General features: G+C 37.9%; 1 protein-coding gene across 3 annotated transcripts in view; it reads right to left on the bottom strand.

Annotated features, from left to right (window-relative positions):
- Positions 1-16905, bottom strand: part of LOC114646700 (interleukin-1 receptor accessory protein) — a 54784-nt gene that overhangs the window by 639 nt on the left and 37240 nt on the right. For 2 of the 3 annotated variants that reach the window (XR_007934033.1, XR_007934034.1), the window contains exons 8-11: positions 12729-12877; positions 11363-11503; positions 8343-8486; positions 79-1001 (exon numbers count right to left, since the gene is read on the bottom strand). Coding sequence is in view for 1 of the 3 variants with exons in the window: in XM_028795017.2 (XP_028650850.2) it covers positions 4312-4661; positions 8343-8486; positions 11363-11503; positions 12729-12877 (784 nt within the window). In the remaining 2 variants the exon portion in view is untranslated. Of the gene's footprint in view, positions 1-78; positions 1002-4107; positions 4662-8342; positions 8487-11362; positions 11504-12728; positions 12878-16905 lie in introns of those variants that run through there. The other variant, XM_028795017.2, reaches the window with a different exon arrangement.

The raw sequence follows: 16905 nt of genomic DNA, 5'->3' as shown, positions 1-16905 counted from the left end.
GGGAAGACCCAGGAAGCGAACCCACAATCTCCTTACTGCAAAGCAGCAGCACTACCACTACGCCACCTGTGAGGATACCTGATGGAAACCTGCAAAAATATTTAGTTTCTGGCAAATATTTTCAAGAGAAGTCAGTCTTTATATTTTAATCAGTTGATGTTTTCCAGATTTCATTACTTTTGCACTGGACCTGTTTATCATTTATACTTAGTTCTGCAGCTTTTACAGTAATTTGCAATACTCTGTACTGCATTCAATCTCAAAATAAAAAATTATGCACTGCATGCATAACCAAATGTATCTATCATGCATTGGCAATTGCTGAAGAGAAAATGAAACCCCACAGAGCCTTCTAGTACACTACATTCACCTACTTACTTACTGTTTCTCAGGTCAGCCCTACTCTATAGAGAGATGTAGGTTTTTGTGTTTACTGGGATTGCTACATGTGGACAGTATGGGCTGAACTGCATTATGACTTCCCTGAATGCTCTCAGTCTTCCACCGCCAGGTTGCCCCATTCTGTAGGCACCTTACACACTTTGGACAAGGAGGTGCAATTCTTTCATGTCTCCTCAAGTTAGTGTATGGTCCTATGACACCATCTGTCTTTTGTCTTGGTAGGTCTCTCTTTGCTGAGAGAGCATTTGCATTCAGGTCTGAATGGGAGGAACAACTGTCTATTAGACGGGGACCCGCTGACAAACCCCTCAGTGGGAGAGCGAATCTCAACCTTTTCCAAAATTCTGAATGTAGACATCTTGATTTCTTCCCTTTCCATTTTAGGAAGGTTGTTTCCCTCAGCTGCCATTTTTCAAAGGTGGGAAGTGCCACTGGCTTGAACTTGATGGCAATGACTTTGGTGCTTCCCATTTCCTGACACAGCAAACCCAGTCTGAACTCCAATACACTGATGCTCTTTTCTGTTAGGTAGTCTGGACTCAGCACAACTAGCACTCTCCGACTCCTTACAATGAAACTCAAAGCAGCATCACTGACATCTAGGGAGAAAAGAAAGGTCAGAATATAAAAGTGCAGTGGCATGAACCTCCAAGCACCAAACAAAAGACAGAATGAAAACTCCATCTTCAGTTTTGAATGAATATGCACTGCTGCCCGAATAGGATCATTAACATGGTTTGCATGCTGTTCTTATTTCTGTTCAAAACCCCAAAGTCATTTTGGTTAGGTGCATTTATAAATCTAAATTTCTCTGAGGTGTGTGTGTATTTGGGGGTTGGGGTGATGGAAACTTTGCAATGGACTGACACCCCATCCAGGTTTGCATGCAGTGCTGCTGGTACAGTTTACACCTCCCTCAGACACTAAACTTGAATTAAACAAGTTCACTAAATGAATGAGTGGATAGATTTAGATGGACCTCACACATAATACCTCCATTCACTTTCTGTACCCACTTTCCAGGTCAAGGTTAAGAGGGGCATAGTCTGTTTGAAAATTAGCATAAAGATAAAGGATTGGTGGGGAACATAAGATTTAGATCCAACATATTTATATTAAGCTTTAATTACAACTTAAACTAACTGAGTGACCTGACTCTAATAAGGCTTGGTTATGATTTGTTTTTAAATGTGACATGACAACCAACATGTAAACATCTTAATTATGACTTTGTCTGCAATTGAAGCAGTGTGTTAAACAGCTCAGAGAAAAAAGACTAAGCTCAGCAGGCTGGGATACAGTATAAGCAAACAACCAGGAAAAAGGCAAGAATAGTATAAAAACAAAAGGCAAATTGCATAATAGCTGCAGGAACCACTAGAAAATCCAGTCCAGCTCAGTGAATTTAAGCTTACAGGTATTTTGGATTTGTGGATTGGATGAGTATTTATAACTCCACCTACCCACCTCTAGAGTACCATTTTCAAAAGTCATTGAAATATCAGAGACTGCTCATTCTCTGGAGGCAAAAAGATACAGTGCACTTACAAATGAAATTAAGAACCATTACTTGAGGAGCACATGCAATGGAAAAACTTACTTGATGATTATTGGTTTCTAATTTTGCCTTTTCAATTGAGTGTACAATGTGGGATTATAAAGTCAGCATTATTTTGAAAAATGGTCATTGGTGATCCAGAAAACATATAGCTTTAATACTACTTACGCACTGCATGTGCCATGTATGTTTTCTAGCATGACCAAGGTATAAATAGACTTTTGCAGTCAAACAAAACACACTCTTATGATTCTTGCCAGATGATGGATGAAGGGTTTTCAAAAAAATTTAAATAACAAAAACATACACATTGCCAGATACACAGTAATTGTGCCCTGTAATTCTAATGGTTATATGAATAACATATCCAAACAAAGAGTGTGCACGTGTGTGTGTGTGCATATATACTCACACACACACACACACACTGGATTCAGAAATTATTCAGACATCTTCACTTTTTACATTTTACTACAAATCAAGCAGCACTCAATACTCCAGGATGACAAAAATTTAGACATTTTTGCAAATTTACTAAAAATACAAAACTGAAATAAGACATTGGCACAAGTATTCAGACCCTCTCCTGAGTGTTCCATTGATATAGACCTTTGGCAATGATTCTAGCCAGAAGTCTTCATGCTTATGATGTGACATACTTCACACACCTGGATTTGGGGATTTCCTGACACTTTTCTTTGCAGATCCTCTCAAGTTCTCTTAGGGTCAATGGAGACGGTCAGTGTACAGCTAATTCAGGTATATCCAGAGATATTCAGTTGGGTTCAAGTCCAGGTTCCAGCTGGATAACAGGCAACTCTTGGACATAACCAGCACTCTTGTGATGTCTTTGTTTTGTGCTTAGGGTCAATGCATTGCTGGAAAGTGAACTTTTGTCCCAGTCTGAGGTTCAGAGCACTCTGGAGCAGGATTTTGTTAAGGATATCTATGTATGTTAACTCTTTTTAGCTGCCCAGTCCCGGCTGCTGAAAATCAACCCAACAGCAAAATGTTGGCACCTCCATACTTTACTGTTGGAGTGGCATTTGACAGGTGATGAGCAGAGCCTGGTTTCCTCTAGACAAAACGGTAATCTTGGTTTCATCAGAGAATCTGTTTTCTCTGTCTGAGCATCCTCAGGGTGCCTTTTTGTAAACTCCAACCTGGCTTCAATGTGTCTTTTACTGAGGAGAGGCTTTTGTCTCGCTACTCTGTTATCAACCCCAGATGGGTGAAGTGTTGCAGTGATGTTATCCTTCTGGACGTTTTGATCATCCCCACACAGGTTCTCTGGAGATAAGCCAGAGTGGTTATAGTGTTCTTATCCAACTCTTTTACCATGATCCTTCTCCTTTGATCAGTCAGGTTTGGCTATGTGGCCAGCGCTAGGAAGATATGTTGTAGTTCCAAACATCTTCCATTTGAAAGCTATGCAGGCAGCTGTACTCTTGGGAACCTTTAATGCTGTAGGATTTTTTTTGCCACTATCCCCTGATCTATGTTTCTATAATATCCTGTCTCTAAGCTCTGCAGGAAATTCCTTCACTTCCATGGCTTGATTTTTTTCTCTGGTATACATTGTGAACTGTGGGGCATTATATAGACAGGTGTGTACCTTTCCTAATCATGTCCAATCAATTGAATTAACCCAGATGAAAAACAAAAACATCTCAATGATTATCAACAGAATGGGATACACCTGAGCCAAATTTCAAGTGTTATAGGAAAGGGTCTGAATTCTGGTGTCAATGTAATATTTTTATTTATTTATTTTTTTAATAAAAAAAATAGGCAAACATTTCTAAAACCCTGATTTTGTTTAGTCGTTCTGGGGTAATAATTGGTACTTAATGTAAAACTATATTATATACACACACACACACATCGGACCATTCACAACTTCTCTAATTTTTATAAATCATACACTAAAAATTTTATGTGATTTTTTCAAAAACTATATAAATGTTACATACTTTAGATTTTTATTTGTCACTGTTTAATGTTTAAAAAAACTTATATACTGTATATATACACACACACACACACACACACACAAGCGCGCACACACAAACTAGACAAGCACAGACACATACACAACCATTATTTCATGATTTGTCTGTAGAAAAGATGATAATGGAAACTTAAGCATGATTGTTAAATAAAATAGTGTTTTATTCTCAAAATACAACAAAGCATAAATAATAAGAAATTTAACAAAAAATAACATTATGGACACTGTGACAACAGCAAAATATGTAGGGTGGAATGAAACTGTGAATACAAACTCCATTCGTATGGCAAGAATTTGTCCTCTGATCATAATATTATAAACAATGCAGACACTTTACTTCTCAAGACAGCAACTTTTCACAGGAAGCTTTTGGCCTGAGATCCCTCTTCACAGGAAGTGCTACATGAATCTGTTTCCAAAATTTGCAGTTCAAATCAGAAGCCTTTTCTCCTCTCCACTTAATGACAGTCAGAGCTGAGCAGGCCCGCTTGAGCTCCTTCACTGCACTGGTGTTTTTCACTGCCTTGTATTGGACCAGTACAACCCGGATACTACCAGTAAGGGCCATATTACTAATACCAGCCTTCAGTTCTAGGAGCTCCTGTGTCCCTTGCAGCAGGTAATTGGGGCTCAACAAGACAATGATACGGCGACTCTTCTTGATAAAGTTCAGTGTCTCATCAGTTATGGCTGAAGATCAAGGCATTAAAAGGTTAGTTGTGACAACTGTGCAAACAGGGAAGGCTATGTGTTCATCCCCAATACCTCCCTCACCCTCACTAAATCAGACCCTTCAAGAACGTCATTGTACAGAAGTCTGGAGTCAGCATCTGTACTGCAGAAACAGCCATAGTGTAATTCACATTCAGAGGGCTGTCGGTTCATTTTGTCGCAGGCACACAACATACAGTTCAACACCAGACTTAGCAATACTTTCATTGGTCAAATAAAGCAGAGCATCAAGGTAGCTTCCCTGCCTAATATTCAGTTGTTTAAATTCATCCATTCAAAATGTCTACACCAAAAAATGTGTCTATTATATTTTTATATCAACAATCTATTTATGTTCCTGTCATAACTGAAACTGTCTTCACATTAAAGTGTCAGTTTTCCACTACATTTATAGAGGCAGTAGGACTGTGTTCCATTTTCAGACAATTACATGGGCTTATTTGTACCTAGAGTTATCAGAAATGTTTGTCAATGAAACTGACAAACTATTTTTCTCTAGCTATATTAAACCCAAATCACTTTTTAAATCATTTAATTGAAAAAGTAATATTTAAACACATTGAACAGAGTTAAACTGAAATACTTGCTAACTATTAGCACTAAACCCTAGCACTGCATCTTAACTAATCCATCAAGCCATAATTATGTGTGGCGTTACAAGAAGCAGTGTGAGGTGAGATCACCTTAAAATATTTGGGGAAATAGTATTTCTTGTTGCTAAGAAGTGCAGTGAATATAACACTAAATTAAAAAAAATAATCTTGCATGTTTTTAGGAGTATATACATAGAGCTCTCTATTATAAAAAAAAATGATGGAGAGAAACAGTTGGGCGTCGAGACGTGATCTTCATATTAAGATCACGGAAGACAGTTAAAAGACCCGCGAGGACCTTAAACATGAGACATTGTGCCAAGAGATTGACCCAGGACCGTCTCGCAATGACGTAGAACATGAGATTCTTGCAAGACACGCCCTATGAGCGTACTTGCAATCAATATCAAATAAGACAACGGGGCACCAAAACATTCAGTCTTGTGAAGGATTTGAGCACACACAGATCCTGGGTCTCAGCGCATATAAAGAATAAGGACAATACGTTATAAATAAAATGTCGACTAAGCGAAGAAGAAAGCAGCATGGAGAAAAGAGATTCCTAAGCATTGGAGAGAAAAAAGAGCAAAAAAGGAAAAATAATCTAGGTGCAAATTCAGAAAATAAAGAAAGAAATTATCAGCCCGTAACAAGTGGAATTGAAACAAAGCACGTCCAATCGGGCTCAGAATTAAAAGACAGTAAAATACAAAGTAGAACTTCATAAACACATTCACAAACGTTGGCGCTATACACATGCAGAGCAGATTAAGAAGGCAGTGGAATTCGAAAGGCTCAAAAAAAAAATGTATGCACGATACAAATGTGGAGAAAGTTAAAGAATATGAAAGTAGGAAAATTAGAAAGTATAAAAAAAAGAATATGGAACCAAATTAGAAAGCGTTTTAAGATGGAAAATCCTTTATCAGTGGCACCTCTGCAAGAGAACCACCTCTTTCAACCTTCGCAAGTATATCCAGTTTTTAATACCTGGAAAAGTTTTGGAATTAAAATGCTCAGAGATCTTTATATAGACAACATATTTACATCTTTTTAACAATTACGTTCAAAATTCAACCTCCCAGCTACACATTTCTTTTACTATCTTCAAATTAAAAATTTTGTTAAACAGAAATTGCCTGATTTCCCCCACCTTGCACCCTCCACAATCCTGGAAAAAATACTGCTCAATTTCGAGGAAATAAACACTATTTCCGTAATATATAAAATCTTATTAGAGTCCCTACCTTTCAAAGATCCAAGAGGACATTGGGAAGAAGATCTCTTAATCAATATATCAGAAAAGGAGTGGAAGGTAGCAAAGCAGAGAATTCACTCGAGTTCTATATGCGCAAAGCATAGAATTATTCAACTAAAAATTATATATCGAGCCCATCTGTCTCGCTTAAAACTGTCCAAAATGTTTCCAGGGCAGGATCCAACCTGCGAACGCTGCAACCAAGCTCCTGCCTCACTGGGTCACATGTTCTGGGCCTGCACCAAACTAACATCATTTTGGACAAAAATTTTTAAGTGCCTCTCAGACAGCCTTGGTATCACAATCCCTCCTAACCCACTAACAGCTGTGTTCGGTGTTCTTCCAGATGGACTTGAATTGGAGAAGGACAAGCAAACGGTGATTGCATTCACTACACTTTTGGCACGCAGACTTATTTTGTTAAATTGGAAGAATCCTAATTCTCCTCTTATAAGTCAGTGGGAAACCGTTGTTTTATATTATTTGAAATTGGAAAAAATCAAATTCTCAGTTAGAGGATCTGTACAAAATTTTTTCAAAACCTGGCAGGATTTAATCAATATTATTTTAGAATAAGAGAAATAACTATTACCGTATTTAACTCCCTTCTCCATCTCTTATTTACATATATATTTACTTCTCCCTTTCTTTTGTTTAATGTTGCCTTATTAAAAAGCCTTAAGCAATTTTCCTTTAGCTAAGCTCTCCTTCTCAGGGGTGGGTTTTGATTTGTCTTCAAATTTGTTGGGTTATAAATTGATCTGTTTGTATGGAATGATTACAATGAAAATTAATAAAATAAAAATACAATAAAGCAATGCATCTTGTAAACAAAAAAAATAAATAAATAAATAAAAAAAATTAAGAAAAGAAAGTAAAGATCACAGTAGTGCAAACAAATGGAAATTATTACTCGAAAAAGGGAAAATAATCACCACGGACCAGGTGTCATTGAAAAAAAAGCAGGACAAAGCGAGGTCAGAAATAAAAGACAGAGTAGAAAACAAAGTAAAACGTCATAAATTGGTTACAAAACAAAGGGGCCAAACACATGCAGAGCAGGTTAGAGATAATGAAAACTAGAATTCAAAAGACTCAAAAAAAACGTAGGCGTGAAACACATGCAGCGCAAGATACAGAATATGAAAGCAGAAAAAAACGAAAGTGTCAAGAAAAGAAAGTAAACATCGCATTAGCACAAAAAAGAAGAAATTATTACTCTGAGAAATAACTAAAAGACGAATAAAGATCGAATATATGGACACAGGTGAAATGTCAGAAGTATGTAAATATTGTAAGGCTTTGAAGTTTAAGTCAGAGAATTTCAAAAATGTGTTTTACCTCACATGCATTTATTGGTTACTTTGCAAAAAAAATTATTAACTGCTGATGATGTGGATCACTTTGTTTGTGCTGAAATTCCAAACAGAGAAACCTATCCTGAATTATGGTACAAAGTCATTAAACACATGTCTCACTGACCTCATTTAAAAGATTCAGCATATTGGGACTCGAAAGAGTCCAAATATTGTTTTTACATAAGTTCTGGAATAAAAGTGAAACTAATGAAATAGCAACAATTCAAAGAAAAAAAAAATCATAAAAGTGTTTATCCGGAAAACCAAACACGGGGTTTGGCGAGCGAAGTGAGCAGGGGGCAAAGCTCCCTAATACAAATAAAATGAAAGTGTTATGGTTATTCCAACAAGTGCCAGGAGACTAAAAGAAACACGAAGGGATAAAAAGGTAACCTGAAATGGACAACACTGAAATCTGGGCAATACTTACTTCCTCCAGGAAGGCTGTCGCGGTCAAAAATGCACACTTTATAGCCAAATTCATTCTCTAGGACAGCGCGTAGTGTGAGCAGGACAAACTCTTCCTCTTCTGCATTCCGTGCATAAGAAATATATACATCATACTCTTTTCCATCTGGCAAAATATAAAATACATATTTTTGCGTTTCAACACACATTAGTACAAAAATCTGCAGGTAACCTCCAGTGTTGCAAATCTGATTGTTTTGCCTGCCTTAAATGTTACACACTAAAATACAGAGCCATCCAGTTTCTATCAACCTCTTACAAGGAAAGCTAAGAAAGCACTTAAATACATCATATTGAATACAGCATGCAAATGTAATTACTTCAAAATGTCAGCTGGACATATTGGACATTTCCGTGAGTTCTGAATATGTGTCCTTTATAAGCTACTCTTCATATATCAATTTAAACTGCAATACGCTTCAGATTAGGGAAAAATAAGTTTTGGCCTTATTACACACTTACAGTAGGGGGAAAGAAAGAGTTAGGAGCACCATGTTCATAAGTCATGTCATATTATATCATTTTCAAACCGTTAATCCAGACCAGAGTCATGGCTGGGCTGGAGCCCATTCCAGCTAGCACAGGGTACACACACACACACAGACACACACACACGCACATTCCCCACTCACCAAACACACACTTGGGAAAATTTAGCTCAGTGATTCACATAAACTGGACAGTGCAAGAAATCTAGAAGAAAACCATGCAGATTCCACACAGGGAGGACTCAGATGCAAACTCTGGTCTCCTCTCTGACAGGCAGCAGTGTCACTATGCCACCCATACAAAAATGTAGACATACTATAACTTAGTCACAGACATTACATGTATTTGCTGCTACTAAGTGTGGCAATGTGTTATGAGTTCAGCCTATGTCAGGAATTTTTTGAGGAGAGAAGAAAATAGTGAGGAACAGAGAGGGAAGAAAAGTTAGACAAAACAAAAAAGGTGCAATGTCAAAGCAGGTATGAAAGTTAACTATGCAAGACCACTAGGTTTATTATTCTAAAGCTCAACAATCACAACACTGCATACCTAATCTTTCTTCTTCTGAGATTGTTTTCCCTAGAAATTTTTTTTCTTGTCCCATTTTGTGGAACTGTATTTAACCCTCTGTAACCTCTGTATTATGTGTATATACACAAACACACAACATAAAAATGTAAAAAGCTGATGTTTATATCTTGGGCATATGGTCAGTTCCATCATGTTATAGAAGCAATTTTCTCTTTATCTGGGAGCAGTGTAATCATATTTACATAATTGCACCTGCTCAAATGTGACCATTTCACACTATATACTTAAATCATGATACCAGGAAAATACCGACAGAGTAATGGGAGTTCAACAGATTTTGGTCTAGTCAGCCTAGGGGCCACAATTATATAAATTACACTATACTATTGGTCCTAAGGCTGGGTTTACACTTCACATGATGCAACACATGCTCCTGTGGACGCTACTGCTAACATAAGCGATGTATTGTTTATACTTGCGAGCGTACTAACAGAAATCTGGAAGCTCCAACCAGGTGGGAGTGCTAGATATCATCATGGTGAAAAAACAACGTACATCTTTGCTGTGTAGAGAATTGCCTGAAACAGCCAATAAATTCCACGCACACCTTGCCACAATATCTTTGGAAAGGATTGATGTTTAATGATTACAACCATCAATCCAGCGATGCACCAATTCCAGCAAGCATTGGGTGCGAGGCAGAAACAATCCCTGGATGAGAAATCAGCTCATCGTAAGGTGAATACAAGCATACACATACACTAGCATCATTTTAGCATCACTAAATCCCCAAACCTGCATGTCTTTGGAAGGAAACCAGAGCATACTATGGAAACCCACCAGGAAAACATGCAAACTCCAGGCATGGAACACCAGGGACGTGACTCCCTACTGTGAGGCAGCAGTGCTACTGCTCCGTCACCGTGCTGCCCCCACATGTGTGATTATTAACAGTATTATTTAAATGAAGTTAATGATGTATCTGTAAAATGTAACATACATGCTTTAACACATTTCATCATGAAAGTGATATCAAGTATAAATCTAAGGATTCTTAATGTGCAGACAGTTGGAATATAATAAATTTAACGTGTTCTGTGTGACAATTGCTGCCTGCCACTGCAATCAGTGCAGGAGGAAGCATGTAGTGATTAACAGTTGGGTCGGTTTTAAGGTTTACAACATTCTGCTTTAATGCCAAAATAAACTACGAGATTAGAGTCGAAATTTATTTTTGCTCTATGGCTCAAATATGCTTCTGTACATTCTGATGCTGTTGCAAAGGTGAACAAAAAAAAAAAGATGGCACAGAAGATGTTATGTAATACCTTTACCGCCATTACAACGGGAACTATGCAAAGCTTGTATAGCCTATTCAAGAAATAGATGAAGAAAAGTACCACCAATACATTTGCATGACAGCATTTTAATCTGATGATTTGCTTTTCCGCATTGAATCATTCATCAAACATTGAAGTATGCACATTGATCCTGTAGGATATGCAAAGCGGCTTGAAGTCACATGTTGACAGTAAACAGAGACTCTGACGTCACATTCCAACTTGAACACAATGTGCCCCCCGATTTTTTGATGGTAGTGCAACTTGCACACGCGTTGTGTTAATTTTTGATGACATGCTTAGAGGATGCGTCAGATGAACACTGGGAACATGTGGCAGTCAGAAGCATAGACATAAGCAAATCTTTTGGACGAAGACCATGGTACACATGCAGGGAGCAAAGGAATCCAGCTATGGCACACTGCAAGCAACTGTACTATCCCACATAGTGATCTATGTGGTAACACTTACTGACAGCCGTTACAAAAAAAAGTACATTTAATTATGCTATTTTGCTTAGTAACACTGGATCATTAGATCCAGCTAACACCAAATAGGAAAAAATCTGAGAATTAATCACAATACAGATTCAGTTGAAGTATTACTATAAACACATGCCTACCTGTGTTGGCTTCATCTGTTCCAAAGTTGGCCCGGTAAAGCAGGACCAATTCTAACCAGTATACATGGTACACAATGACGAGAGACACCACGATAAATAGAGTGATTCCCAGCCCACATGCCAGTTCCATTGTATATGTAACTAAAAAAATATATAAAAATGTATTTAATGGATGTCTTCTCAAACATTTTTTTGAAGAATTATTTGTTATATTTTCTTGAAAAATGTTACTATGTTACTACCTTGTCAGCCTGCTATTCTTGAAATAATTTCACAGATTATGTTTGTTGGTAAAATTTCTGAAGTTTGTTTGGCAAACAATAATTTAAAACTATTTTCATGTATTCAGCCTAGCTACAGACTAGTACAAGATGACGAGACATGGCACAAGTTAGGATTTATCTTAAATAAGCAAATGGACTAATGAGAGGAATTTGAATTGACCACAAAACACTGCCATTTTTACTGTTACTGTTTTTAGATAGATAGATAGATAGATAGATAGATAGATAGATAGATAGATAGATAGATAGATAGATAGATAGATAGATAGATAGATAGATAGATAGATAGATAGATAGATAGATAGATAGATAGATAGATAGATAGATAGATAGATAGATAGATAGATACTTTATTAATCCCAATGGGAAATTCACATTCTTCAGCAGCAGCATACTGATACAATAAATAATATTAAATTAAAGAATGATAACAATGCAGGTGAAAAACAGAAAAACAGACAATAACTATGTATAATGTTGAATGTTAACGTTTACCCCTCTGGGTGGAATTAAAGAGTCGCATAGTTTGGGGGAGGAACAATCTCCTCAATCTGTCTGTGGAGCAGGACAGTGACAGCAGTCTGTCGCTGAAGCTGCTCTATAGTATATAAAGTATATAGACTAGACCAGTGTTTCCCAACATTTGTGGCATCATGACCCAGTTTTTCATATGCCAGTGTATTTGCGATCCATTGAGCGAAATTTAGCGCAATTATCAAAGCTGTGGTCCACATGATCACCAGAATGTTAGGTGAATCAAGCATTTTTGTCAATGATTTCCCTTCTTGGTGAATCAAGCACAATCATCAGAGTGGTGGTTGGGGAAGTCGTCCAGGATTGGCCATGATCCACCTGTAATGCAGTTGCTGTAAATCAAGTGTAATCATCAGACCTGTAGATGGGGTTTCATCCATGGTTAGCAGTGATCCACCTGCGATGCTGTCACTTTGAATCAAGTGCAATGGGGACATTTGGGGGCTTTCGTTCAGAGTTGGCTGTGGCCCACTTGGAATGCCACCCACAGGTTAAAAAATGCTGGACTAGACATTTAATAATAAAAAGACAAAAAAGAAAAGGCTCACCTCTCAGCTTCAAAAATGCCTGGCTGCTAACTTCTCCCTCATTATTTTTAGAAAAACAAACATAGTTGTGCTTTAAGTCTTCTTCTGTGAAATGCATAATTTTTAACAAAATTTTGATTGTCCGGTCATCCAGTTCTGTTGACTCAAAGCTGTAGGCCAAGTAAGTCAAAAAAAAAAAAAAAAAACTGGAATTAGATTCAAGTAAAACATAAAAACAGATCTACGTTAATCTCAGTATAAAAATAGTTTTTCTTTATCTGATGCTCTGCTTAGCACCAATAGCTGAGGCTGCTGTCTATATGCCACTATACAAAGACAGAGTATTGTACAGACAACCTGTGTGATTCAGTCTGAAATTACAGGATCAAAATACTATCTCTTGGGTCACTGACTGGCCAAGAGCATGTTAAATAATACACTGCTCTTGAACTCCCTTTCCAAAATAAATAAATAAGTAAATATATAATTATGTAAATAATTATCAAAAAAAATTAAAGAAAAGCTTAAATCACACATCAGATCTTAAAATATTTAATTGGAAAATCTTTACTGAGTGATACTGTGTAATTCATTGAGAACAAAATGATGCAACAATGGTCAATAGAAACCAATATCACCAAACCATTGAGGGCTGGATTCAACATCACAGTCAAAAACTGAAGTCACAGGCTGATCCAACTTGCATGAATTTGACCATGGCCTTTTTGGCTGTGACTCAGTAGTATGTATGGTAGCCACATGTATACATGCACTCCCAACAATGTCTGCGCATGCTCCTGATGAGATGGTGGATGGTGTCTGGGGAACCTCCTCCCAGAGATGCTACTTGGTGGTGTCAGATGCACAGATACATAAGATCCCAGAGATTCTCAATTGGATTCAGGTCTGGGAAACATGCGGAATAGTCAATGGCATCAATCCCTTCATTATCCAGGAACTACCTACACACTCTGGCCACATGAGACCGGGCTTTATCCTGCACCATGAGGAACCCAGGGCCCACTTCACTAGCATAAGGTCTGAAAATGGCTCTGAGGATTTCATCCTGGTACCTAACAGCAATCATGGTACCGTTGCCTAGCACGTGAAAGTCTGTGTGACCCTGCAAGGATATGCCTCCCCAGACCATCACTGACCTACCACCAGACCAGTCATGCTGGATGATGTTGTAGGCTGCATAATGTTCACCACAGCATCTCCAGACTCTTTCACGTCTGTCATATGCTTAGTGTGAACCTGCTCTCATCTGTGAAGAGAATGGGGATTCAATGGTGGAGCTGCCAATTGTGATATTCTGTGTTGAATGCCAATTAAACTGCACGGTGATGTGTTGTAAACACAGGTCCCACTAGAGGACATAGGGCCATCATGCCACCCTTGGTGAGTTTCTTGGAGTTTTGTAATATTCTGGCAGTACTCTTCCTGTTCAAAAGCAGCAGATACTGGTCCTGCTGCTTAGTTGATTCCATTCTGCGGCCCTGTCCAGCTCTCCTTGTTTAATGGTCTGTCCCCTGGTATTTCCTCCATGCTCTTGAGACTGTCCTGGGAGACACAGCAAACCTTATTGCGACAGAATGTAGGGGTGTGCCAGCCTGGAGGATCTGGACTACCTGTGCAACCTGAATTGGCTGTAGGTACTGCCTCACACTACCAGTAGCGATAAGGACACCGCAAAACACAAAACTGGAGAAGAATATGTCAGGAAGCTGAGACAGCAATTGTCTGTGGCCACCACCTGAAAAATTATTCCCTTTTTGGGGATTGTCTTTCTGTTGCCTATCCAGTGCACTTGTTGTCCTTTTCATTTGCACCAAAGCATGTAAAGTTGATTCACAATCACTTATGCTTCCTCACTGGACAGATTGATATCCCTGAAGCTTAATTAACTTGGTGTTAGACTGTGATAATTAAGTGTTCCCTTCTGTTTTGTTATCTGTTGCAACATTAAAGCTATCATTATGCCACAAAAATCTTCTGATTTAAGTATGTGTCTATTGTCCAACCATAGTCACTGTACTTGATTCAAAATGTGTGCCAAGGCTGGTGGCACACATACTTTTTTTTAATACCAGTGGGGGTTTTGTCCCCTGCTTGCTTCACTCACCCACTACCTGACCCGGCCCCCCGCCCCCCGGGGCGTGCTATGCGCCATCCATTTCACGTCTCTGCATCTCGCGTTGCGAAGAGTGGAGCTGAACGCACGCTAATGAGATGCGGTCGCTTCTCCGAAACCCCCTCTTAAACGGTGATACAATGGGAAACAAATACATTTTTTTACCTCCTCTATGCTCGATCAATTAGCTTGCTGCTGCTGCTGGTGCTGTGCTGCGTGATCTGCATTTGAAACAATTAAAAGCACTTGAAACAATTAAAAGCCTGTACAGCAGCTGTTCTCCTTGTCTCAAGGGATGTTAAAGTGTCTCTGAGAAAATCACATCTCGATTTTTTTATATAATAGAAAGATGTGTACTCAAATCATATTTTCTATGTGCATGTTGGTCCACATAGTGAATCACATACAGGCAAAGTAATTTAAAGGCCAATTTTTTTTTTTGTTTTGTTTTTTAAACTAGGGGGCTTCACTCGCCAACCCCCATGTTTGGTTTTCCGGATACACACTTTTAAGATTTTTTTTTTTGAATTGTTGCTATTTCAATAGTTTCACTTTTATTTCAGAACTTCTGTAAAAACAATATTTGTAATCTTGCAAGTCCCAATATGCTGAATCTTTTTAATGAGGTCAGGATAGAGTTTCTCTGTTTGGAATTTCAGCACAGACAAAACGATCTACATCATCAGCATTTAATATTTTTTTTTTACAAAGTAAAAAAGTAAGTAGAGTTCTGCATTGGACTCCTGTCTGTAAAGTCGTGCTATTTTCCTCTCCCAGTTCCAAAAGTACATGGGGTTACCAAGGTGATACCCCAGCTTTTCTCAAGGTTTTTGTACAAGGGCTAGACAGAACGTTTTTGACTCCTGGGGTAAATGTAGCTTTTTAAATAAGCAGTCAGATAAATATATATACATGAACAAAGTAACCAATAAATGCATGTGCGGTAAACTCCGTTTTTGAAATTCTCAAGATTCTTTATTTGTCACATGCATAGTTATACAGGACAACACGCAGTGAAATGCATCCTGATCTGCTTATCAAAAACTGTGCAAAGTTAGAAGAATATCAGTTAAATTAACAAAAAGTCATAGATTGAAAGATAACAGTACAGTAGAACATAATAAATAAGTAAAATTATGTGAATAAAGTAGAATTAAGTGTTAAGGTGCAATAGTGTAGTAATTATTGTGCAAAACCAAAGTTAGACTGGTGCATAGTTAAATGAGGCAGTTTGTTTGTTTGCGCTACTGCGATCTTTACTTTCTTTTTTTATATTTTCTAATTTTCCTACTTTCATATCCTTTAACTTTCTCCACATGTGTATAGCACCATTTTTTTTTTTTTTTTGAGCCTTTCTAATTTCACTGGTTTCATAGTCTCTAACCTGCTCTGCATGTGTTTAGCGCCAACGTTTGTAAAAGTCATTATGAAGTTCTACTTTGTCATTTTACTCATTGTCTTTTAATTCTGAGCCATACAGTACAATACATAGAACAGAATAAATCCTCAATAAAGTATAAAAATAAAAATTCTAGAAGTACGGAGTAGAATTTCACATTAAATGATATCACATAATATGATTTGGATTTGTTTTAAGTCCTGGAGACCTCATTCATCAAGCTGCCTCCCCCGTTTTGCCATTCCACATCTGAAATAGCGCTAATCCGATGAAAGGACCCCTCATTCCCACGTCCCCATTCATCAGGGATGACTTTACCTTAGGCAGGCAATCTACAATTTAAAGAGATTGTTATTTTCTTGTGAATTGTTACATATGCATTATTTTCACTTTTACTTTAAAAACTTTTGTAAAAACAATACTTGTTTCTTTATTTCCTGCCCAGCACGAGGTTACATCTCTTTCTTCCCAGACGTATAATACTGCTCGTGTTGTGAAGGGTGTTGCGGCTGAACGCACACTAAGGATATGCCTTTGGATCATTTGCTGTCTTTTTGCTGCTTGCTAGCTGCCTGTTCTGCCTGTTGCATGTCGTTGTTTTAAAAGCTGGGAACACATGATGCTTGCCTGCCAAAAGCAATCCAACAACTGCTAGCTTAGAGGTC

The sequence above is a fragment of the Erpetoichthys calabaricus genome, chromosome 2, assembly GCF_900747795.2.
Source record: "Erpetoichthys calabaricus chromosome 2, fErpCal1.3, whole genome shotgun sequence".
Lineage (NCBI taxonomy): Eukaryota > Metazoa > Chordata > Cladistia > Polypteriformes > Polypteridae > Erpetoichthys > Erpetoichthys calabaricus.
This window is presented reverse-complemented; position numbering and strand designations above follow the sequence as displayed.